This window comes from Amphiprion ocellaris, chromosome 23, assembly GCF_022539595.1.
Source record: "Amphiprion ocellaris isolate individual 3 ecotype Okinawa chromosome 23, ASM2253959v1, whole genome shotgun sequence".
Lineage (NCBI taxonomy): Eukaryota > Metazoa > Chordata > Actinopteri > Pomacentridae > Amphiprion > Amphiprion ocellaris.
Window position 1 is genome coordinate 25,941,163 of NC_072788.1, and position 25,792 is coordinate 25,966,954.

The following is a 25,792-nucleotide window of genomic DNA, read 5'->3' on the forward strand; positions in this document are numbered from 1 at the left end:
ATCACATCCTGAACTGATTACAGCGTTCTCCATGGTTCATCTTCAAAAGTCCTCAATAAACTTCAGTATATCCAGAACTCTGGACCCGACCAGGAGAAGGAATATTCAGCAGGTCAGTGACTCGTCTTTATCAGAGGACTCGTGGTTCTAAGACAGAAGAACCTGAACAGAGACTCTGAGTGTGTTCTAGTTGGTCGACTGGGTTCTAATGGACCGACTGACTCCAGGATCTCGGATCTGATCCTCCCTGGTTCCACACAGCGTCCAGACATAGAACACGTTCACACTTTCTTTTCTTTACAAAAAGTCATTTATTTCTGAAAAGGAAGTTTAGTATAAAAACTTTGATCTGATATCAGGTACAAAAAGTGCTAAAATATAAAAGCAGTTCTAAAGGGTTCCACGCTCAGGGATCTACAGACGTCAGTAAGGTTCTGGTAGGGTTGGGTTAGGGTTCTGTGCTGGAGTCTCAGTGTTCTGCTGTGTGACGGAACCTTCAGCCCCTGCAGAACCACAGTCACCTGGATAGAACGTGAAGATGTTCTAATGTCCCCATGAAATCTCAGGTAGTGTTCTCCAAGGTTTCCTCTGAAGATCCACCAGAACGTTCCTCACAGACTACGAAGATCCTGAAGCTGCAGTAGAACTTAAAACATCTAGAACCTTCAGAGGAACCCGAATATCACGGAACCCATGGAGATCATCTGTTCTGCGGAGTTTAATCCACGATGTTCTTTAAACGGTCCAAGAAACCTGAATCCCAGATTGTTCCTGACGGAGAACATCACGGCTCTGCTGGGTCGGTTCTGAAGAGTCTGTCGGTTCCTGTGGTTCAGTTCAGAACTGTAAAGGTTCCGTTTGTCTATCAGGAGTTCTCCATCTTCTAGATGTAACAGAACCCAGAACTCAGCCACCAATCAGCTGGTATGTCTGTTTTAAGGCTTCTGGCTGTGAACCAATCCCTGCTGAGCTTCCTGCAGTGGGCGGGGCTTCACTAGAACAGGAGGAAAATAAAATCCAAACAAGAACAACGTCCTCCAATGTTCTCGCTGTTTGATTGGCCGATGGCTGCTGGTGTGGACTAAAGGTAGGCGGAGCTTAGGGCTTCCTGAGCAGTGGATTGGCTGGTGCGGATTGATGGATCTCCAGCTGATTGGTCAGATACCTAGGTAGGCGGAGTCTTGTTGAGTCAAACAGGAAGTGTAAAGTTATTGTGCTTCTTTAACTCTGGACTCTGATTGGACCACGGGAAGGCGGAGCCTCTCAGGTGTCTTCCCATTGGTGGATCAGAGTGAATTGGTCATAGAGAGGTCTGCTGGGCTGTGACTGGTCAGTAGAGCAGGGTGGGAGGAGCTTTGTGTATCCTGAGCGTCTGGATGGAGGAGAGCATCTTCTTCTGGTGTCCTGCCAGGGTCACGCCCACTCTGAGCAGGTCTCTATGGAAACAGGAAGGACAGGAAGTCAGGACAGGAAGTCAGGACAGTAAACACTGGACGGATGTTTCATTCAAAAGGGATTCAAAAGTATTTTAAAATCAACCAGAACTTCAACCGACCGTCATTTCAGAACTTCATAAACGCAGCAGATAGTTTTATTAGAACCTTATTCTGACCCAGAGAGAACCCAGTCTCTACATGGTCCTGGTTTCTGTTCTGACCAAACACCTACCAACATTAAAGTTCTCCCAGAGAGAACCCAGTCCCTAGATGGTCCTGGTTCCAGTTCTGACCAATCAGCTACCAACATTAAAGTTCTCCCAGAGAGAACCCAGTCCCTAGATGGTCCTGGTTCCTCTAATAGTTCTGACCAAACACCTACCAACATTAAAGTTCTCCCAGAGAGAACCCAGTCTCTAGATGGTCCTGGTTCCAGTTCTGACCAATCAGCTACCAACATTAAAGTTCTCCCAGAGAGAACCCAGTCTCTAGATGGTCCTGGTTCCAGTTCTGACCAAACACCTACCAACATTAAAGTTCTCCCAGAGAGAACCCAGTCCCTAGATGGTCCTGGTTCCTCTAATAGTTCTGACCAAACACCTACCAACATTAAAGTTCTCCCAGAGAGAACCCAGTCCCTAGATGGTCCTGGTTCCTCTAATAGTTCTGACCAAACACCTACCAACATTAAAGTTCTCCCAGAAAGAACCCAGTTTCTAGATGGTCCTGGTTCCAGTTCTGACCAAACACCTACCAACATTAAAGTTCTCTCAGAATGACCTTTCTAAAGTTTTCTCTGAAACACATCCAGGGAACCAATGACTGTTTCTAGGATTCTTAACTGTTCACACTAGGAGACATCCCATAATACTGATGATCACACTACGATACATCCCATAATACTGATGATTCCAGTTGGTTCTAGAGGAAATGACCAGACACCAAATCCAGTGTCTAGATCTGTTTGCATTTTTTATGGTGATTTAGTGACTTTTTGTCATCATCTCACCTCTGTTTTCAGGTCATTTTTAGCATTTTTTTTCATCTTCATGTGGTGATTTATCTCCTTTTGCAGTAATTCTATCTCTTTCTGCAGTAATTCTACATCTTTCTGCAGTAATTCTACATCTTTCTGCAGTAATTCTATATCTTTCTGCAGTAATTCTACATCTCTCTGCAGTAATTCTACATCTTTCTGCAGTAATTCTACATCTCTCTGCAGTAATTCTACATCTCTCTGCAATAATTCTATATCTTTCTGCAGTAATTCTACATCTCTCTGCAGTAATTCTACATCTCTCTCGAGTAATTCTACATCTTTCTGCAGTAATTCTACATCTCTCTGCATTAATTCTACATCTCTCTCGAGTAATTCTACATCTTTCTGCAGTAATTCTACATCTCTGCGGTAATTCTACATCTTTCTGCAGTAATTCTACATCTCTCTGCAGTAATTCTACATCTTTCTGCACTAATTCTACATCTTTCTGCAGTAATTCTACATCTTTCTGCGGTAATTCTACATCTTTCTGCAGTAAATCTACATCTTTCTGCAGTAATTCTACATCTTTCTGCAGTAATTTTACATCTTTCTGCAGTAATTCTACATCTTTCTGCAGTAATTCTACATCTCTGCGGTAATTCTACATCTTTCTGCAGTAATTCTACATCTTCCTGCAGTAATTCTACATCTCTCTGCAGTAATTCTACATCTTTCTGCACTAATTCTACATCTTTCTGCGGTAATTCTACATCTTTCTGCGGTAATTCTACATCTTTCTGCAGTAAATCTACATCTTTCTGCAGTAATTGTACATCTTTCTGCAGTAATTTTACATCTTTCTGCAGTAATTCTACATCTTTCTGCAGTAATTCTACATCTCTCTGCGGTAAATCTACATCTCTCTGCAGTAATTGTACATCTTTCTGTGGTAATTCTACATCTTTCTGCAGTAATTCTACATCTTTCTGCAGTATATCTCCATCTTTCTGCAGTAATTCTACATCTTTCTGCCGTAATTCTACATCTCTCTCTCTGGAGTAATTTTGTGTCTTTATGTGGTGATTTATGGTTCTCTGTACTAATTTTGCATTTTTTTCTGGTAATTTTGTGTTTTTTTAGTGATTATACATCTTTTTGTGCTGATTTTGCATCATTTTGTGTTGATTTTGTGACTCTCTGGGCATAATTTTGCCTCTTTTAGTTGTGATTTCACATCTTTTTCTGGTAATTTTGCGTGTTTTTGTTGTGATTTTGCACGTTCATGTGGTGAGTTCTCTCTGTAGTAATTCTACATCTTTCTGGAGTAATTTCGTTTTTGGGGGGCTGATTTTGTGTTTTTATTGTGATTTTGCATCTTTTTGTGTTAATTTTGCATTTTTTTCTGATAATTTTGCATCATTCTGTGGTAAGTGTTGTGGTTTTGCATCTTTTTGTGTTGATTTTGCATCTTTAAGTGTCGATTTTGTGTCTTTTTATAATAATTTTGTGTGTTTTTGCTGTGATTTTGTATCTTTATGTGGTGATTTATGGCTCTCTGTACCAATTTAGCATCTTTTTGTGTTGATTTAGGGTTTTTTGGCATAATTTTTCCTCTTTTAGTTGTGATTTTCCATCTTTTTTCTAGTGATTTTGCATCTTTTTCTGGTAATTTTATGTGTTTTTGTTGTGGTTTTGCATCTTTTCCCAGTAATTTTGCGTGTTTTTGCTGTGATTTTGCATCTTTATGTAGTGATTTATGTCTTTCTACTCTAATTCTACATCTTTCTCAAATGATTTTCCATTTTCTTCTGGTAATTTTGTATGTTTTTGTTGTAATTTCGCCTTTTTCTGATAATTTTGTGTTTTTGTTGTGATTTTGCATATTTTTCTAGTAATTTTGTGTGTTTTTGTTGTGATTTTGCATCTTTCTGTGGTGATTTATGTCTCTGTACTAATTCTGCATCTTTTTCTAGTGATTTTGCATTTTTTTGTGATATTGTTGTGTTTTTATGTGGTCCTTTCTCTTTTTCTGATGTTCTGGTGTCAGTTTTTACCAGAACTCAGATGTGTTTTTCCGACTAAATGTCATGGTTCTATCTGCTGGACTGATGAAGTTCTGAGGCTCAGAAATGATGGATTAAGTCCATTAAAAGTGAATATTGACAGTGTGAAGGTAGAAATGTTCAGGGCTTCAGGTCTGGTTGATTTTACAGCCTGAGAGTTTTTCCCTGAGCGCTGCCTGGCAGCTTCACGGTGACGAAAGTTCGTACTCGGTGTTGAGCTGGGAGACGATGTCCAGGCTGCTGAATCCGGCCTGCAGGAAGCTCTGCTCGTAGCGCTCCATCTTTATGGCTCGAAGCCACTCGGAGACTGAAGCACAGGCCGACAGGGGAGGAGGAACCCTCTGGTCCAGCAGAGGCTGGGACGGACTGAGGACAGCAGGACAGATGTTAGTCTAGTCCAGCTACAAACATTCAGAGGTTTCCTCAGAGACACTGAGAGGAAAACCAGTCAAATAAATGCAGCAGAAACAGAACAGAGGAGCAGGTTGGAGATCCATCCAGCATGGAGAAACATCTACAGATGATGAGCAGAGTAGAGAGGAAAAGTCTGGAGATAGAAAAACATCTACAGGATGAGGAGATAAAACCACCACAAAGAGACACAAAATGACAGAAACAAGACAAAAAAACAAAGACAAGACACAAAACGACAAACAAGAGACACAAAATGACTAAAATGACACACAAAACAACAAAAACGACACAAAAACAAGACAAAACAAAAAAACGACACTACAACAAAAACGACAAAAATGAGACGCAAAATGACAAAAATGAGACAAAAATTGAGAGAAAAGAATAACGTACATAAAATTTGTACAAAATATTCTTAAAATTGTCCAAAATGGCTTAAAAGCTCGTCTACGACTCAAAGTTTGTTCAAAATGATAAAGAATTCAATGAAATAAATGAAGCAGAACCAGTGAACAGAAAACATCTACAGGATGTGGAGATGGTCGGAGCTTCAGGAGAAACCAGCTGGAGGTTCTGGAAGACGTTTCTAGAAACGTCTAGAACTTCCTCCCATCTCCAGGACCTGATGACTGAGAACCGCCACAGAAGTCTGAGGAGACACCATCAGTTTAACATCTGAGGAGACATGGACCAGAACTGTCAGTCAAACTCACCTGGGCCCCTCCGGGTGCGTCACCTTCAGGGAGGCGGGGTTTCGGATCAGCCGATCAAGCGCCGCCACCACGTCGCAGAACCTGGGCCGATTGGCTCGTTCCTTCTGCCAGCAGTCCAGCATGAGGACGTGGAGGGAGGCGGGGCAGTCGGGGGGCGGGGGCAGCCGGTAGTCCTGCTCAATGGCGTTGATCACCTGAGACAGGTAGAGACAGAACATCTCTGGGGGTTGGTTCTGGTTCCACAGTTCTGGTTCTGTGTGTTCTAGCTTCTAGAGGATGTTCTCAGGATGAACTCTGACTGATTCTTACATCCTGGTTGCTCATGTCCCAGTATGGACGTTCTCCATAGGACATCACCTCCCACATGACGATGCCGTAGCTCCAGGCGTCGCTGGAAGACGTGAACTTCCTGCAGTCAGCAGATCAATAATCAGTCACCTGATCAGTAATCAATACATCTAATCAATACATCTGATCAATACATCTAATCAATACATCTAATCAATACATCTGATCAATACATCTAATCAATACATCTGATCAATACATCTAATCAATACATCCTCCGTCTGCAGCCACACCCACCTGTAGGCGATGGCTTCAGGAGCCGTCCACCGGATCGGAATCTTCCCTCCCTGAAGCAGAACATAGACATGTTTAGATAGATCTCCAGGAGAACATCACAGAACCAAGAATAGAACCCTGAGGAACATCAAAGAACCCACAACAGAACCCTGAGGAACATCAGAGAACCCAGGACAGAACCCTGAGGAACTCGAACAGAACATCAGAGAACCCACAACAGAACCCTGAGGAACATCAGAGAACACAGGACAGAACCCTGAGGGACTCGAACAGAACATCAGAGAACACACAACAGAACCCTGAGGAACATCAGAGGACACAGGACAGAACGCTGAAGAACTCCAACAGAACATCAGATAACTCTGAGGAACATCTGAGAACCAAGACCAGAACCCTGAGGAACTCCAACAGAACATCAGAGAACCCAGGACAGAACTCTGAGGATCTCCAGCAGAACATCACGGGACACGCCTCACATGTTAGTTAATTTCTGGAAACATCTTATTGGACACTGTATTCTGGACACATTTGAATATTAATATTTTCAGAGTCCAGCTGATCTTCTCATCACACCTGGACACCAGCAGGTGTTCCTCTGATTGGCTGCTAGCTCGTTAGCATGCTAGCTACCTGTTGAGCAGGTGACTCACCAGAGAGCTGGTGTAGGTCGGGTCGGAGGAGTTCTCAGTCAGGAACCTGCTGAGGCCAAAATCTGACACCTGAAACAGATAGACAGACAGATAGGTGAGCAGACAGACAGGTGAACAGGCAGACAGGTGAGCAGATAGGTGAGCAGACAGACAGGTGAGCAGGCAGACAGGTGAGCAGACAGACAGGTGAGGAGACAGACATGAGCAGACAGACAGGTGAACAGACAGAGGTGAGCAGACAGGTGAGCAGGCAGACAGATGAACAGACAGACAGGTGAGCAGGCAGACAGGTGAACAGACAGACAGATGAACAGACAGACAGATGAGCAGGCAGACATGAGCAGACAGACAGGTGAACAGACAGACAGGTGAGCAGACAGGTGAGCAGGCAGACAGATGAACAGACAGGTGAGCAGGCAGACAGGTGAACAGACAGACAGGTGAGCAGGCAGACAGGTGAGCAGGCAGACACATGAGCAGACAGACAGGTAAGCAGACAGACAGGTGAACAGACAGACAGGTGAGCAGACAGGTGAGCAGGCAGACAGATGAACAGACAGACAGGTGAGCAGGCAGACACATGAGCAGGCAGACACATGAGCAGACAGACAGGTAAGCAGACAGACAGGTGTGTCTCACCTTACAGACCAGGTTGGAGTTGACCAGAATGTTCCGAGCTGCCAGGTCTCTGTGGACGAAGCTCATCTCAGAAAGATACTTCATACCTGCAGCGATCCCACGCAGCATTCCCACCAGCTGGATGGTGGTGAACTGGCCATCATTCACCTGTACACACAGGTAGACAGACAGGTAGTCAGACAGGTATACAGACAGGTAAGAGAGTCAGACAGGTAGTCAGACAGGTATAAAGAAAGGTAAACACAGGTAGAGAGACAGATAGTCAGACAGGTAGTCAGACAGGTATACAGACAGGTAAGAGAGTCAGACAGGTAGTCAGACAGGTATAAAGAAAGGTAAACACAGGTAGAGAGACAGATAGTCAGACAGGTAGTCAGACAGGTATACAGACAGGTAAACGGACAGGTAGAGAGACAGGTAGTCAGACAGGTAGGAGAGGCAGACAGGTAGACAGGTGTTTTCTGTCTCACCCTCAGGAAGCTGTCCAGGGCTCCGTTCTCCATGAACTCGGTGAGGATCATGACGGGACAGGAAGTGGTGATGACGCCCTCCAGGTGGATGATGTTGGGATGCTGGAACTGACCCATGATGGATGCCTCCGACAGGAAGTCCCGCCTCTGCTTGTCCGTGTAGCCGCCCTTCAGAGTCTTGATGGCCACGTAGTTCTCCTTCCTGCCCGGGATCCTCAGACGCCCACGGCACACCTCACCAAACTCACCTGGACAGGCACAGCACAGCTACGATCACATGACTGAACTCACCTGGACAGGTACAGCACAGCTACGATCACATGACTGAACTCATCTGGACAGGTACAGCACAGCTACGATCACATGACTGATCTCACCTGGACGGGTACAGCACAGGTATGATCTGAGTTCCTGTGCTCTACCTGTCTGTTAAGTCACCAGGTGTGTTTCTGAAGGTCACTTTATCAATTTAACGGTGATTTAAAACAATCGTCTGCATAGAAGTTCTCATTAGAGGAGTTCTACATAAAACTACGTTTAAAACCAGAGAACCACACGGAGAACACAGAGCTTAAGTCATCAGTCGTCTTTACACAGGAACCAGAGGAGAACCCACAGAGGAGAACCCACAGAGGAGAACCCACAGAGGAGATCCGACAGCAGAACCCAGAGGGACTCCCATGTGTTGGAGCAGCGCATGAGGTCACACGGTTATGAGGAACTGGCCAATCACAGCAGGGCTGAGCTGCAGCTGATCAAAGAGACTGAAGAGGATTTTAATGTTCTACTAAGGTTCATTAGAACAAACCAACACGATCTAACAGCAGGAACATGCTAACAGCAGGAACACGCTAACAGCACGCACATACACCAGTCTTTAGTTTGGACACCTTTTCATTTAATGGTTTTGCTTTATTTCATGACTGTTTCCATTGTAGATTCTCACTGAAGGCATCAGAACTATGAAGGAACATCTGGAATTATGGAGGAAACAGAAAAGCGTCAAATAAGTCAGAACATGTTTATATTTTAGATTCTGGGTAGTTCCGAGATGGTTCCTGGGTAGTTCCTAGATGGTTCTTCATAAGTTCCTGGGTAGTTCCTAGATGGTTCCTGGTAGGTTTCTAGGTAGTTCTTAGATGGTTCCTGGGTAGTTCCTAGATAGTTCCTTGTGGACTCATTCAAAGTTTTTGCTATTTTCCGAACTGAGTGACCTTCAGTTCTTAAAGTAATGATGGACTGTCGGTTCTCTCAGCTGATTGGTTCTTGCCATAATATGGATTCTAACAGTTGTCCAATAGGGCTGTCAGCTGTGGACCAACCTGACTTCTGATGGTCCCAACCCCATTAAGAAGGTTAGAAATTCCACTAATGAACCTTGACAAGGAACACCTGTGATGTGGAACCATTTCAGGTTCTACCTCATGAAGCTCATCCAGAGAATAACAAGAGTGAACAAAGCAGGAATCAAAGCAAAGAATCTAAAATATTAAACATGTTTAGAGTCATTTCACAATTGCTTGTTTTCTCCATAATTCCAGATGTGTTCATTTATAGTTTGATAGTTTGATGCCTTCAGTGAGAATCTATAATGTAAGTAAATAGTCATGAAGATAAAGAACTATTTAATGGGAAGAAGGTGTCCAAAGATGGCTAGTGTCCATGAGGTGTGTGTGTGTGTGTGTGTGTGTGTGTGTGTGTGTGTGTGTGTGTGTGTGTGTGTGCATGAGGTGTGTGTGTGTGTGTGTGTGTGTGTGTGTGCGTGTGTGTGTGTGTGTGTGTGTGTGTGTGTGTGTGTGTCTTTGTGTCTTTAGCCAGCCGGTGGTAAAACCTTGCACTTTGTTTCCTCAGCAGAGGTTCTCCAGTTACATCTGACTAATGTCATCACTCAGTTCTACTGTTACAGTAGCTACACACACACACACACACACACACACACACACACACACACACACACGCACACACACACACACACACACACAGTCTCATGTTTGCTTTTAATAAAACAGGATTGGTGTCGCAGGACAAATGTGATGAGGTGTTTTTACAGCGGTTCTCCTGACGATGGGAAAGTTCTTGTCTGAAACACTTTGAAAATGAAACGTGAAGCAGTTCATGTTCTGTCTTCAGGAGCTAAAGGCTTTGTTCTGTCAATGTTTCAGCTGAGGTTCCAGAGTTTAAAAGGTTCTAAAATGTTTATTCAGGAGAAAGACTCCTAATAAATACCACAACCTCTTTAAATGTGAGGTACTAAAACGTTTCTACAAGTTCCTGAAGAGTTCCTGCTTCACTCATTGAAATAATGTTACTTCATTTCTAAAATCCTCCACATTAAGTTCTCCACTGGTTAACGTTCTCCAGAGTTTCTAAAAAGGTTACAGAAGAAACATGGAAGTCCCCTTTAAAGGTTTAGAAATTTCCCCAAAAGGTTCCTGGATTAATGGAAAGGTTCCGAGAAGAAATTTTGAGGTTGTTGTTTCTCTATGCTTAAAAGGTTCTCCTAAAATGTTCCTAACTAAGTTTTTGGGTGGTTAAAGTTCTCCACAGTTACCTCGGAACCATGGAAGTCCCCTCAAAAATTTCTACTAAAGTTTCCAAAAGGTTCTAATTTTAAAAATGTTCCTTTGTTCTTGAAAGGTTCTCCTGAAAACAAAAGAGAACAAACACAAAGAATAAATAATCTTGAGTCAAGGCTCAAAGAATTAGAGAAGGTAATATCTGAAAAATATAATGATACAGCATTTAAAAAAATACCTGACCTGAAACGTCAAACAAATGAAACATATAATAAAAAGCTGAGTACGCCCTGTTCAGACTAAACAGTAGTTTTTATAAAAGTGGTGAAACATCTGTGAAGTTATTGGCTGGAGAGCTGCATGAAAAGGAGGCTAGTCACGTTATAGCTGCTGTTAAAAGACTAAAGGGAAACTGTTGACAAACATGAAGGAGATTAAGAAGACATTTGCAAATTTCTATAACCAACTTTACAAATCAGAAATAAACCCAACAGTGAGCGATTATGAAGCATTCTTTTCAAAAATCGATTTACCAGAAATATCAATTGATCAGAAAGATTATCTGGATAGTCCCATAACAGCAGAGGAGGTAAAAAGTGCTGCCTTATCAATGAAATGCTGGAAAATCACCTGGTTTAGATGGCTTTCCCTCAGAGGACTACAAGACATATGTCGATAAACTAGCCCCTGTCCTTGTCTTTAAAGAATCATTCCTACTTGGTAAATTACCAGAAACATTTTATGAAGTGTTAATTTCTTTAATTGCTAAAAGGGATAAAGATCTAACAGATCCAGGAAGTTTTAGGCCCATTGGTCTAATTAACGTGGACTGTAAAATTCTTACAAAAGTCCTCGCTAAGAGGTTAGAAAATATTTTACCGTCCATAATACATGCAGACCAAGTAGGAATCATAAAGGGAAGGTCATGGACAGATAATATAAGATCCCTGTTACATCCCATACAGCTGAATCAGGATGAAAACACACCAACAGCTGCCTTGTTGTTAGATGCTCAAAGGTGTTCAACAGGGTGGAGGAGGGCTTTTTACCACATACTCTGAGAGAATGTGGATGTGGGGAAAGTTTTATCAGTTGGATGAATGTGATTTATGCAGATCCTAGAGCTGCAATAATTACAAATGGAATAATATCAGCCTGGGCTGCACAGTGGCGTAGTGGTTAGCACTTTCGCCTTGCAGCTAGAAGATCCCTGGTTCGCGTCCCGGCTTTCCCGGGATCTTTCTGCATGGAGTTTGCATGTTCTCCCTGTGCATGCGTGGGTTTTCTCCGGGTACTCCGGCTTCCTCCCACAGTCCAAAAATATGCTGAGGTTAATTGATTACTCTAAATTGCCCGTAGGTGTGAATGTGTGAGTGATTGTTTGTCTATATATGTAGCCCTGCGACAGACTGGCGACCTGTCCAGGGTGTCCCCTGCCTTCGCCCGAGTCAGCTGGGATAGGCTCCAGCACCCCCCGCGACCCTAGTGAGGAATAAGCGGTGTATAGATAATGGATGGATGGATAATATCAGCCTTTATTAAATTAACCTGTGGTACTAAACAAGGAGATCCTCTCAGTCCTCTACTTTTTATATTATTTCTGGAACCTCCAGCTGCTGCTATCAGGGCAGTACTGGATATTAAAGGGGTTGATGTTCCTGTATGCAGATGATATCGAATTACTGAGCAACGACCCCAGAATGTCTATTCCCAATGTTTTATCTCTAGTTGAATCCTTCCCAAAAATATCAGGTTACGTAATAAACTGGCAAAAATCTGAAGCTATGCCAATATCAAAAGAGTTTAACCAACCAATTATTTCAAAATTTGGATTTAAATGGATTCCAACTGGAATGAAATGTCTAGGAATTAGGCTAAGTCCAGATATTGAAAACATTATTTCTATTAATATGACACCGTTAATTAAAAAAATTAAAATAAATGTGGACAAATGGAAATTATTAAATCTAACATTATGGGAGAAAATTAATGTTATTAAGATGGTCATAGCCCCACAGTTTAATTATGTCTCTATGATGGTACCAGTTATTATTTCAGATCGAATTTTTAAGCAATATAATCATCTCATTACAGACTTTCTGTGGAAAGGTAAAAAAAGTGAGAATAGCCTTGAAAAAACAGTTTGTCTCCAGAGAACGTGGTGGATTGGATCTCTAATACGGAGTTGTATAACATAATTCAAAAACATATGGAATTGCATTGAAATGAATAAATGAACAAGGCATTGGACAAATCACAGATCTAACCCAGGATGGGTAAAATAGAGGAGGTGTTAGCAGCTCCATGTGGGGTTTTAGAAATCTCAGAAAAATATAGGAACACAGACAAAAGAGCGGAGCCTAATTTTACAGCACTCTCAGTGGGCGAGGACACACAAATTTCTGGGGTTTTCACAATAAAAGCAAAGCTATTCTTCTATATGGAATAATTCTTTTATCTGTATCAGAAAAAAGGTTTTTTATTGGGATACATGGATGACAAAAGGGATACGTGTTGTCAATGATCTTTCTAAAGACTGTACATTTATATCATTTGAGGACCTTAAACAGCAATTTAATTTAAATGAAAAACGGGATTTCTGGAAGTATTTGCAGCTCAGGAGTAGTATGAAATCAATTTTTAAACTAGAAAGTGTAGAGGTAGAGGAGAATGAGGTCCAAAAATTTCTAAATTTACCTCATATTTCACATTCTGTATCAGGTTTTTTTTTTTTTTTTTAAAAGTCAAACATACAAAAAAGATTGTGTGAAAGTCTGAGACTGTTATGGCAGAAAGACCTGGTAAAGAGATTCATGAGGAAACACGGCAAGATGTGACTTCTAATGTGGGGTGAGCTACTAGGGATGCAGAAGTTAGTTTATCCATTATAAAATTGTTCATCGATATTATTTTACACCCCTGAAGTTGTTTAAAATGGGATTAATCCAGGATAAACAGTGCTGGAAATGTAATAAAGAAGAAGAGGGTAGACTTCTTCATGCTATATGGGACTGTTGAAGGGTTCCTTTCTGCAAGACGATACTGAGGGGCTTCAATGATCTCTACCAGGATCCCCTCAGCTGTCTGTTAGGAGATACGTCTCTGATACCATCAGGTCTGTGTGAGGCAGAGCTTAGACTGATTCTAACGGCTGTATGTCGGGGAACAATCATCTGATGGAACTGGAAGAACCCATGGAAGCCAGAATTTACAGAATGTTTTCAGCTGATGACAGACAGCTGCTTTAGAGAGTATGATCGCCGTGGTAACCAACGTCCAAAGTAAAACTAGCCAGATGTGGCAGGTTTTCCTGGCTCACATTAGTGATGCAGAACATCTGTATAAAATCAATGATATTCATGAGATGTAGAAATAATATGTGGTTGCTGCCATTTTTTTGTTTGTTTTTTGTTGTTTCTTTATTGACTCATGGTCACCACATATCTTGTCTGCATCATCTTGACTAATGTATCAGTTTTGTTGTTTGTTTGTTTTTTCTTTAAATTAATTTATATATTTTTTGCTGTTTGTTTCTGTTAGTTTGAAATTAATAAAAACTTACATGAGAAAAAAAAAGAAAGGTTCTCATAAAACATTCTGAATAAGTTCTTGGATGGTTGAAGTTCCTACAAACATCCTCAGGTTCCAATAAAATCTGTACAAAGTGCTAAAAGTATCACTCAGTTAGTCCGTCAGTAATCACCTTCAAAAGTTTACAGATTTCTAGAAAGTTCTTCTAAAAGTTCCTGGAATCCTCTCAGGTACCAACAATGTTCCTTTAAATGTTTCCTCACAGGGCTTTTTGGTTCCAGACAAAGTTCTGTATGTCGGGTTTTCAACAGTTCATAACGTACTTCCAAGATTCTTTTAAAATGTTCCTCTAAGTTCCTCTCAAAGCTTCCTGGATTCTCATAAAGGTTCATCAAGGAGGATCAAGACGTTCCTCTACTGGAATAAAGTTCCCCAAAATGTTCATTGGTTTCTACAATGTTACTTTAAAAGTTCCTAAACTGATTCCTGGATAATTTTTCTAATGTTCACATAACCTTCTAAAACGTTCCTAAATAAGTTCTGAAATAGTTAGAGTTCAGTAACACATTTCCAGGTTCCAGTTCTCTTTCTACACGCTTTAAAGAACATCAGCTGGTTGCCCCAAAGACTCTAAAGAAAAACCATCTCATATTTAAAAGTTCCCTCTAGAACATGTCAGAACCCCGAACCCTGTAGAACATGTCAGAACCCCGAACCCTGTAGAACATGTCAGAACCCCTGACCCTGTAGAACATGTCAGAACCCCTGACCCTGTAGAACATGTCAGAACCCCTGACCCTGTAGAACATGTCAGAACCCCTGACCCTGTAGAACATGTCAGAACCCCTGACCCTGTAGAACATGTCAGAACCCCTGACCCTGTAGAACATGTCAGAACCCCTGACCCTGTAGAACATGTCAGAACCCCGAACCCTGTAGAACATGTCAGAACCCCTGACCCTGTAGAACATGTCAGAACCCCTGACCCTGTAGAACATGTCAGAACCCCGAACCCTGTAGAACATGTCAGAACCCCGAACCCTGTAGAACATGTCAGAACCCCTGACCCTGTAGAACATGTCAGAACCCCTGACCCTGTAGAACATGTCAGAACCCCTGACCCTGTAGAACATGTCAGAACCCCGAACCCTGTAGAACATGTCAGAACCCCTGACCCTGTAGAACATGTCAGAACCCCTGACCCTGTAGAACATGTCAGAACCCCTGACCCTGTAGAACATGTCAGAACCCCTGACCCTGTAGAACATGTCAGAACCCCGAACCCTGTAGAACATGTCAGAACCCCTGACCCTGTAGAACATCTCAGAACCCCGAACCCTGTAGAACATCTCAGAACCCCTGACCCTGTAGAACATGTCAGATGTTTACCTGCTCCGATCACCTCCTCGATCTTCACAAAGGAGGCGTCGATCTCCTTGGCGAACTCCCTCACCGCCTCGTTGGGATCCTCATAGGTGAACGGGTCGATGTAGACCTTCATCGCTGAAACGGCATCATCATCATCAGTCACCTGTATCGGGCCGTCTCATTGGCTAAGCTACAACTCAGACTGTGATTGGCTGTCAGACTCACTCTGTCCCATCTGGTAGTGTCCACTCTTATCACTGATGGTGGAGTCAGTCCTCCTGCTGAAGGACAGAGAGACAGACAGGTGAGAGACAGACAGACAGGTGAGAGACAGACATGTGACAGCTTCCTGTCATGATGCTGCCACCACCGTGCTTCACATCATGATGCTGCCACCACCGTGCTTCACAGTGGGGAAGGTATGTTTGTGATGATGTTCAGTGTTTGGTGTCCATCAAACATATCATCTAGTCTGATGGACATAAAGCTCCATCCTGGTGTCCTGAGACCAAAGAACCTTCTTCCAGGTGTCTTCAGAGTCTCCACATGTCTTCTGGTGAACTCTAGTCCAGATTTAATTGGAGCTTTTTCCATCAGAGTCTTTCTCTTTCCAGTGAGACTGAGGTTGTTTATTTCAGCAGCTGCAGGATTTTTGTTTCCTCTGGAGATACTGTCTGTCCGTAAACTGTCTGTCTGTACCTGTCTGTCTATCTCTCTGCCTGCCTGTCTGTCGATAAACTGTCTATGTCTCTGCCTGCCTGTCTGTCTGTCTCTCTGCCTGTCTGTCTGTCAGGAATGTGGTTATCTGTCCATCTCTGTCTCAGTGTCGGGTTTCTCTTCTTTATATAGTCGTTGTGTCTCCACCCTGCTGAGGTCAGGGACGACTATTGTTCTGCTGAGGGAGCAGGGAGGGAGCATCCTGAACACACACACAATACACACACACACACACACACACACACACACACACACACACACACACACACACACACACACACACACACACACACACACGCACACACGCACACACTATACACACCTACACACAGAGACACACACACACACACACACACACACACACACACACACACACACACGCACACACTATACACACCTACACACAGAGACACACACACACACACACACACACACACTCAGAACTCACCGGTAACAGTACACAGCGACCGTCACCACGGCGGCCAGCAGCAGTATCGCCATGGAGACCAGAACTCCGGTTACTACCAGGTGAGACGGACCCTCACCTGTTGGAACAGACCCAGAGTCAGAACCAGAACCAGGATCAGAACCAGGACTAGGACCAGGACCAGAACCAGGACCAGGACCAGAACCAGAACCAGAACCTGAACCAGGACCAGAACCAGAACCAGAACCTGAACCAGAACCAGGACCAGTGTAACTATGTAAATAAATGAAAGCTGACATTTAAATAGAATGAGTGGTAATTAGAGGAGGATGAGTCTGAGGCCATTACACACTGAAGAGACAACACAACAACACAACAATAACACAACAACAACACAACAATAACACAACAATATAATGACAACACAACAACAACATCACAACACAATACCACAACAACAAACACAAAAAGACAACAACAACACATCAGAACATCAACAACATAACAATGACAACAACACAACGACAACGCAGTGATAACACAACACTACATCACAATGACAACAACAACAACACAATGATAACACAACACAACAACGACCCAAACACAACACAACAACCCAAAACCAACACAACGACCCAAACACAACACAACAACGACCCAAACACAACACAGTGACCCAAACATAACACAACACAACACAAACACAACACAACACAACAACGACCCAAACACAACCCAACAACACAACCCAACAACAACCCAAACACATGACACAATAACATGACAACAATGACACTACAACACAATGACATAACACAACAACACGACACAAAAACAACATAATAACATCACAACAATACAACCACAGCCACACGATACAACACAACAACAATACATCAACAACCACACAACAAAAACAACAACACAGCTACAACACAACAACAATAGAAACAACACAACAACACAATGAGAACACAACACAACAACAATAACAACACAAAACAACAACAATACACAATGACAATGACACAACAATACAACAACACAACAATACAGCAACAATAACACAACACAACAGAAAAACAACAGAACAACAACGTAACAACAACAACAACACTACACTACAGTGTGTGTGTACCGTCTGGCAGTGTGTTGAAGCTGCTGGCGGTGCTGAAGGCTCCGTATCCGGTCTGGGACCGAGCTCGAACCTGGACCTGGTACCGGGTCGCCCTCTGGAGCCCCGTCAGAACCACCGAGGAAGACCTGCTGGACACGTACTGCCACTGCCCCGCCCCCTCGCCGTCCTGCCGGTGACATCAGCATTACATCACAGCCTGGTGTGTGTCTCTGTGTGTGTGTGTGTGTCTGTGTGTGTGTGTGTGTGTGTGTTGTGTACCTTGAGGCAGTAACGCAGCTGGTAGTCCAGGACCTGGTTCTGGTTCTGGAGAACTGGAACGTTCCACTCTAGAGTCAGACTAGAGTCTGAAGCTGCTGCTCTCCTCAGACTAGAGACTGCAGGAGGACCTACACACACACACACACACACACACACACACACACACACACACACACACACACACACACACACACACACACACACACACACACACCAATAATCAATCATTCACTGATCAATAAGGTGTAGAACAGACAACAGTTGTTGGATGAACAGTCTGAAGTTGGAACTCCTTCAGAGGAGTCATAGGAGTCTTGGTGGCCTCCCTCTCTATTCTCTAGTCTCTCCTTCAGAGGAGTCATAGGAGCCTTGGTGGCCTCCCTCTCTAGTCTCTATCTTTTGTTTTAGTCTTTTTTATTCAGTGCTCATTAAACGTGGATCTAAAGTGAAACTGGAATATGTAGCTCCATTGGTGAGAGGGGGATTCTGGGTAATGCAGTCTCTTACCGTCTCTGCTCGTGGTGACGTTGACTCTGGCCGAGGCCGGCTCTGATTGGCTGACAGCGGAGACGCCGTTCAGTGATTGGATGGTGAAGATGTACTTGGTGTGTGGGCGGAGCCCCCAGACGATGACACGGCGCTGAGTCAGACCTCGCTGCTCTGGCCGGTACAGGACGCTGTCATCACACGGGGAGCAGGGACTGACCAACCCCTGAAGAGCAGGGAGCAGGGGGCGGAGTCAGAGGACAGGAGACGGGGCTGACTAATGTTACTAATGTGTTGCTGGTTTTACTGGTCTATTACTTGCTTGTTACTGATGTGTTACTGGTGTGTTACTGGTCTTACTGGTGTGTTACTGGTCTGTTACTGATGTGTTATTGGTGTGTTACTGGTGTGTTACTGATGTGTTATTGGTGTGTTACTGATGTGTTATTGGTGTGTTACTGATGTGTTATTGGTGTGTTACTGGGTTGTTACTGATGTGTTACTGGTGTGTTACTGGTGTGTTACTGGTTTGTTACTGATGTCTTACTGGTCTAACTGGTACCTTTGGGGGGACGGCGGCCCCGCAGGCGGCGCACAGGACCCGGTAGCTGAGGTCTCCTCGTCCTCCCCGGTCCAGCGGTTCGGTCCACTCCAGGGTCACTGAGGTGTCGTTTATCTGGCTGACGGGGGAGCGAGGGGCTGATGGAGGTCCTGGGGGGGGGGGGGGGTAGAGCTCAGACTGTCATGTGTTCTTACCTGGTACAGGTAAACGGCTGTCAGGAGAGTTTCATGGTCACACACCTGAGAAACACCTGAGGGACCCGTGTGACACAAACTACTCACAACCAGGTAATCTCCGGTGCCCCAGTGATGTCATTAAAGGGGCGGGGCGGGGGTGATTAAAGGGGACTTAAAGCATTATGGGAAAGGTAGGATTGAGCAGACAGAATGAAGGTGAAGCGTCTTACGGGTGCAGGCGGCGTGCGGCGGGTCAGGAGTCGGCTCGGTGGTATCCATGGTGACAGGGGCAGTAGGCGGAGCCTGGGACCAGGGTGCTGCTCTTGTCGGGGCAGGAGGTGCAGCCGGTGGTACCTGAACCCGCCTTAAACTGACCCGACGGACAGGCTGCACACAGACACAGAGCTAGCATTAGCATTAGCACTAGCATTAGCTTTAGCATTAGCATCTGAGGGATTTAAAATCTCAACCATCACATGGAGACTGATCCCAGATAATGTGATTTATTGATCACACCGGCTCAATAAATAAAGTCAGCATGGCTCAGAAACACATCAGATGATGATGGAACATCTACAGCTGATGGTGGAACATCTACAGATGATGGTGAAAATCTTCTACAGATGATGGTGGAACATGTTCTACTGATGATGGTGGAACATCTCCAGCTGATGGTGGAACATCTACAGATGATGGTGGAAAATCTTCTACAGATGATGGTGGAACATGTTCTACTGATGATGGTGGAACATCTCCAGCTGATGGTGGAACATCTCCAGCTGATGGTGGAACATCTCCTACAGATGATGGTGGAACATCTACAGCTGATGGTGGAACATCTCCAGCTGATGGTGGAACATCTCCTACAGATGATGGTGGAACATCTACAGATGACGATGGAACATCTTCTGTAAATGATGGTGGAACATCTACAGATGATGGTGGAACATCTCCTACAGATGATGGTGGAACATCTACAGCTGATGGTGGAACATCTACAGATGATGATGGAACATCTCCTACAGATGATGGTGGAACATCTACAGCTGATGGTGGAACATCTCCTACAGATGATGGTGGAACATCTACAGCTGATGGTGGAACATCTACAGATGATGATGGAACATCTTCTATAAATGATGGTGGAACATCTCCTACAGATGATGAAAAGAGTAGAACAACACTAACACACCCCTCCCTCCCTCCCTCCCTCCCTCCCTCCCAGAAGCAGTCTGACCTCTGAACCCTCCCCTCAGCTCTGGCCCCGCCCCCGTCATCCTGGTCAGCTGACCTCTGACCTCGCAGAGAATAACAGGAAGCTTCCACAGTGAGCTTCCTGTGGGCCTGTCAGCTGATCCACAGCGTTCCTGACTGTTCCTGACTGTTCCTGCTGCTGTTTCCTCCAGACCTACAGCGAGACGCCTCAGAGTGAGTCTCCTCCAGTCTCACCTCTGCAGCGCTCGTCTCCGTCGGCCGCCTCGTATCCAGGACGACAGGCGCAGCTGGACGCCGGCTGCCCTACCCACTGACCGTCTTCGCCGCAAAGCATGCTGGGAGGTCGGGAGTGCTCACCAGGGGGGGTCACGGCGTTCTCCACACACACACCCTGAGCCTGCAGCACACACACACACACACACACACACACACACACACACACACACACACACACACACACACACACACACACACACACACACACACACAGAGCTTCAAAGGAAAGCTACTATCGCCGTGGTTACAGTTAAGTTAGAGCCTGGTTACAATGTCCTGTTTCCGTGGTTGCAGTGTAGTTAAAGTGTACCATGTCAATAGTTATGGTGTGGTGACAATGTAGTTATTCCATAGTTTCAGCCTGGTTAAAGTGTATCGTTTCCATGGTTACACCATGGTTAAAGTGCAGTGTTAACATGGTTACAGCATAGTTAAAGTGTGTTGTTTCCATGGTTACAGCGTAGTTATAGTGTAGTGTTACCATAGTTACAGTATGGTTAAGGTGTAGTGTTGTCGTGGTTACAGCGTGGTTAAAGTGTACCGTTTCCATGGTTACAGTGTGGTTAAAGTGTACTGTTTCCATGGTTATGGTGTGGTTCAAGTGTACCGTTTCCATGGTTACAGCTAAGTTACCTGCTCCACCAGTGAGTGGGGGACAGTTTCAGGGAAGGAGGCGAAGGCGCGGCGGAGCGGCGAGCACTTCCTGTAGAAGATGCGCACGGCGAGCAGCGCCATGCACGCGCCCTGAGAGCTGAAGGCCAGGTAAAGCCCCGCCCCCCGCAGCCCCTCCAGGCGCAGCACCTTGGCGTTGGACCGGCCCTCCCGGCTGCCTTTCTGACGCAGGTGGTCGGCGGCCACCGTGGCCACCTTCACGTACGGGTTCTCCATCCAGGCGGGGTGAGTGGGCGTGGCCTCGTCGCTGTCAGACTGGTAGGAGTACAGGGTGAAGGTCTCCTTACAGTGGCGCTGGTTCAGACCGGAACATTCCACCATTGTAAACCTGCAGGGAAACGTACAATCAATAAATTTACCAATCAATCAACCAATCAATCAATCAATCAATCAACGCGTGAATCGGATCCACCAACCGGATCTCGACGTAGATCGTGGTTGCCCCCCTCCGTGGGATCCAGCGGGTCCTCAGCCAATAGGAGGACGGGCTGTTGGGCGTACAGATCTCATTGATCCGGACGCTGTTCTTCTCATCATCGAAGCCGCTCACTTCATCCCACTGAGATCAGAGGTTAGCGGTTAGGATCCTCCACTGAAATGCATGGTAGTGTTAGCTACAAGCTAACTGATGACTGTACCTGTGGATCATCAGCCGGATAGTTGGTCCATCGAAGTTCCGACGTCTCCAGCTTGGTGTTCATCAGAACCTCTGAGAGACAGACAGACAGGTAGAGACAGACAGACAGACAGGTAGAGACAGACAGACAGACAGACAGGTAGAGACAGACAGACAGACAGGTAGAGACAGACAGACAGACAGGTAGAGACAGTGAGACAGGTTGTTTCTTTAAAGACATGAAACAGGGATCATTGTTGGTTTATTGATCCATTAAACTAATATCATTCTGTCATTTAACATTTCACTGTTCCATTAATGTTCCGTAAATGTTCTATTAATGGTATATTAATGTTCTGTTAATGTTCTATTGATGTTCTGCTAATGTTCCCACATTTAGACATGGTAGAACCGCAGTAGAATATTCATCCTATAAAACATAATGAACTAAACTAACAACATAATGAACAGCTTAGTTTGTCTCTGAATTCTGAAATGGTGAAACTGAAAGTTTCAATATTTACCTGCAGCTGATAAACAGCTGATCAACACAAGATTAACAATTAATGAACACCAAATGAACAACTGACGAACACCTGATGAACATCTGATTAACACCAGATGAACAGCCGACGAACAGCTGATGAGCAGCTGATAAACACTGAATGAACAGCTGATGAACACCAAATGAACAGCCAATTATCAGTAATCAATAACACTATCAATAATATTATCAGGAGTATTACTGATAATATCATCAGTAATATTGTGAGAATGTTTCTGGTCTGGAGGTGAACCTACAGCAGGTTCTTCTAACTCTGTGAGGACAGACCTGCTGATGACAAATTAAATCCTTTAGTTTTTACAAACATGATGGATGCTGATCTTAAACCCAATTAGGCTGATAACCTAGCCGAGAGAACTTTAGAGAACTTTCAGAGAACACTTAGAGAACGTTTAGAGAACATTCAGAGAACACACATTGCTCACAGAGCAATCAAGTCAGACACACAGTAAACTGAGCGTGTGCGATAAGAGGACGACAAGAGGATCACCATGACGACGCCAAAGGATGTTTACACAGTGTGTGTGGTCTGATGGAGAAGATAAAAGTACTGCTTCTGAAGACAGAAATACTGCATCTAAGGACAGAAATACTGCATCTGAGTACAGAAGTACGGCATCTGAGGACATGTACTGCAGTAACAGAAGTAGTGAAACATGTGTACTACAGTAGTAGAAACTCTGGGCTCCAGTTTGATGAACAGAATGAGTTTTTGTTTAAAAGTACTGCAGTACATATTTTGCTTATTTCATTACAACAGATTCTCTGACTCTCCACAAACAGGAAATAATAAAGATTTATTTAATTTCATTTCATTCTGACACTTTTATCCTCAAACAGTAAAAACTTTTCTACTGAAAATGAAAACATTTGAAGTCAGAGGAGTTCCTGCAGTAAGAGTAGTACAAATACTGTGAGTACTGCAGAATTTCTGTAGTGAAAGTGAAAAAATAATCAGTTTACAGTGAAATTAAAGAGAGAAAAGCAGAAAAACATGTTTTAGTTTCAACGTCAACTAATAAAAACTGAATGATTAAAGTAGAAAAACAACTAGAAACAGAAAAAAACTCGAAAACATTTAGGTTACAGAACGGAAGGAAGAAAAGCAGCAAATCTGAGAATATCGGACTTTTTCCACTGCTTGAAAATTAATGTTTAGCTTATTCTGTTGGAGTTAATGTCAGGTATTGATCAGGTACTAATCAGGTACTGATCAGGTATGGATCAGGTACTAATCAGGTAATAATCAGGTATTGATAATGTATTAATCAGTTAGTAATCAGGTAGTAATCAGGTATTGATCAGGTACTGATCAGGTATTGATCAGGTAATAATCAGGTATTGATCAGGGATCGATCACTCACCCTCCTCGGCCCAGCAGCAGCTCAGCAGCAGCAGCGGGAGGAGCAGCAGCTGCAGCCCGGAGGAGGAGGCCCTTCCCGGGGCTCCCTCCATGTCTCCTCCCGGAACCCCCAATCCAGACCCGAGCGCACCCGAGCCGAGCCGATCAGCGCTATCGATCCCTGATGCCTGACGTCATCCGAGCCCGGACAGTGTTAGTAAAAGGCCGCAGAGATCCGGTCGGAGGGTAGCAGGCCCCGGACATGGAGCCGCTGTCCGCCTCGGTTCCTCCAGCAGCGGGGCGAGGCTGCCTCCCAGGCCGAGAGGGGAGCTCCGAGGGGCGTCCTGGCGGGCGGAGAGGAGTCGGTGTTGGACCCGGAGGTACTGAAGGAGGGAACGGGCAGGTAAACACACAGGTGAGGCCTCCAGAGTTCCCAGTGCTCCCAGTGCTCCCAGTTCTCCCAGTTCACATCGAACATCCAGACTTCAGACAAAAGCTCAAACTTTCAGGCCCCACCCACTCCGCCACAGCCCCGCCCTCTATGCCACAGCCCCCGCCCACCAGAGGACAGGAATGGCTGGAGGGCCTGTCAGTCATTAGGGGGGCGGGGGTTAGCGCTGACTGGCAGGCTGTGAAGGAATGTGGAGAAAAACCGAGTGTGGCTCTTCTGCGCATGTCTCCTGTGACGTCACCAACAACAGTCTGAGAAGCAGAAAGATTCAAAATAATTTCTTAGATTTTTACAAGGCGTTTGATTCCTTGGAACATGAATTCATTTACGAAGCCTTTAAAAGATTTGGTTTTGGCCAATATTTTGTGAAATCTATGCAGACGCTTTTTAATAATGCCAATTGCTCGATTAAACTAAAATATGGAACTTCTCCCAGATTTCAATTGTCTCGAGGTGTCCGTCAAGGCTGCCCTGTTTCCCCGTATCTTTTCTTAATTGCAGCGCAACTTCTTGCTACATATATTTCTGAAAATAATTTATTAGGTATCTCAATTGCTGATAGAGAAATTAAAATTAGCCAAGTAGCTGACGACACTACTCTTTTTTTACGAGACATTGAACAAATTCCTATCGCCATTGATCTAATTCAAAAATTTTCAGATGCTTCAGGCCTTAAACTTAATGTTAATAAATGTGAGCTCCTTCCTATTAAAACATGTAACCATTCGTCCTTATATAACATACCTGTCAAATCTCAAGTTACTTACCTGGGAGTTGTTATTTCAAAAAATATAGATGAAAGATGCAATCTGAACTTTGAGCCACTCATCGATAAAACCAGAAAGAAACTGAACCACTGGCTTCAACGTGATCTATCTTTAAGAGGAAGAATCATGCTATCTAAAGCAGATGGTATATCTAGATTAACATATGCTGCGCTCTCATTAAATGTTAATGCTTCAACTTGTAAGACTGTAGATAAAATGCTTTATAGATTTGTCTGGAAAAACAAAACCCACTTCATCAAGGATAGTGTTCTTGTAAACTCTCTGTCTTCTGGAGGGCTGAACTTTTTAGATTTTACCAGTTTAAACTATACTTTTAAAATTAACTGGATTAGAAATTTTTTAACAGACCCAAACTCTATGTGGAACTTTATCCCAAATTATTTATTATCAAAAGTTGGTGGCCTGCCTTTAGTTCTAAGATCAAACTTCCAAATTGAAAAATTGCCTATAAAACTGGCGAACTACCACAAACAAATGCTCCTTGCTTGGTCCCTTATTTATAAACACTCTTTCTCTCCCCACACATTCCAGATTTGGAACAACAGTGATATTCTCTATAAAAACAAAACCATTTTTTTCTCCAATTGGTTCAATAATAATATAATTTTAGTCAAACAACTTTTCAACTCTGAAGGATTACTGATGTCATATTCTGAATTTTTATCATCCTATCAAATACCAGTTACACCTAAGGAGTACGCTATTGTAATGGATGCTATTCCTCAGGGCGTAA

General features: G+C 43.9%; 1 protein-coding gene across 1 annotated transcript; it reads right to left on the minus strand.

Moving 5' to 3' along the window:
• Positions 1-287: 287 nt before the first annotated feature.
• On the minus strand, positions 288-24,338 carry ephb4b (eph receptor B4b). The gene is given in 22 exon segments (XM_055007390.1): positions 288-1,436; positions 4,689-4,847; positions 5,609-5,802; positions 5,918-6,017; positions 6,194-6,243; positions 6,844-6,912; positions 7,483-7,629; positions 7,953-8,200; positions 15,389-15,502; positions 15,593-15,648; positions 16,533-16,629; positions 17,653-17,818; positions 17,911-18,038; positions 18,418-18,622; positions 18,959-19,107; positions 19,365-19,389; positions 19,391-19,521; positions 20,584-20,746; positions 21,259-21,625; positions 21,714-21,856; positions 21,936-22,006; positions 23,843-24,338. Coding segments are annotated over 22 exon segments (2,979 nt in total). The 5' UTR covers positions 23,934-24,338; the 3' UTR covers positions 288-1,330.
• Between the last annotated feature and the right edge of the window lie 1,454 nt (positions 24,339-25,792).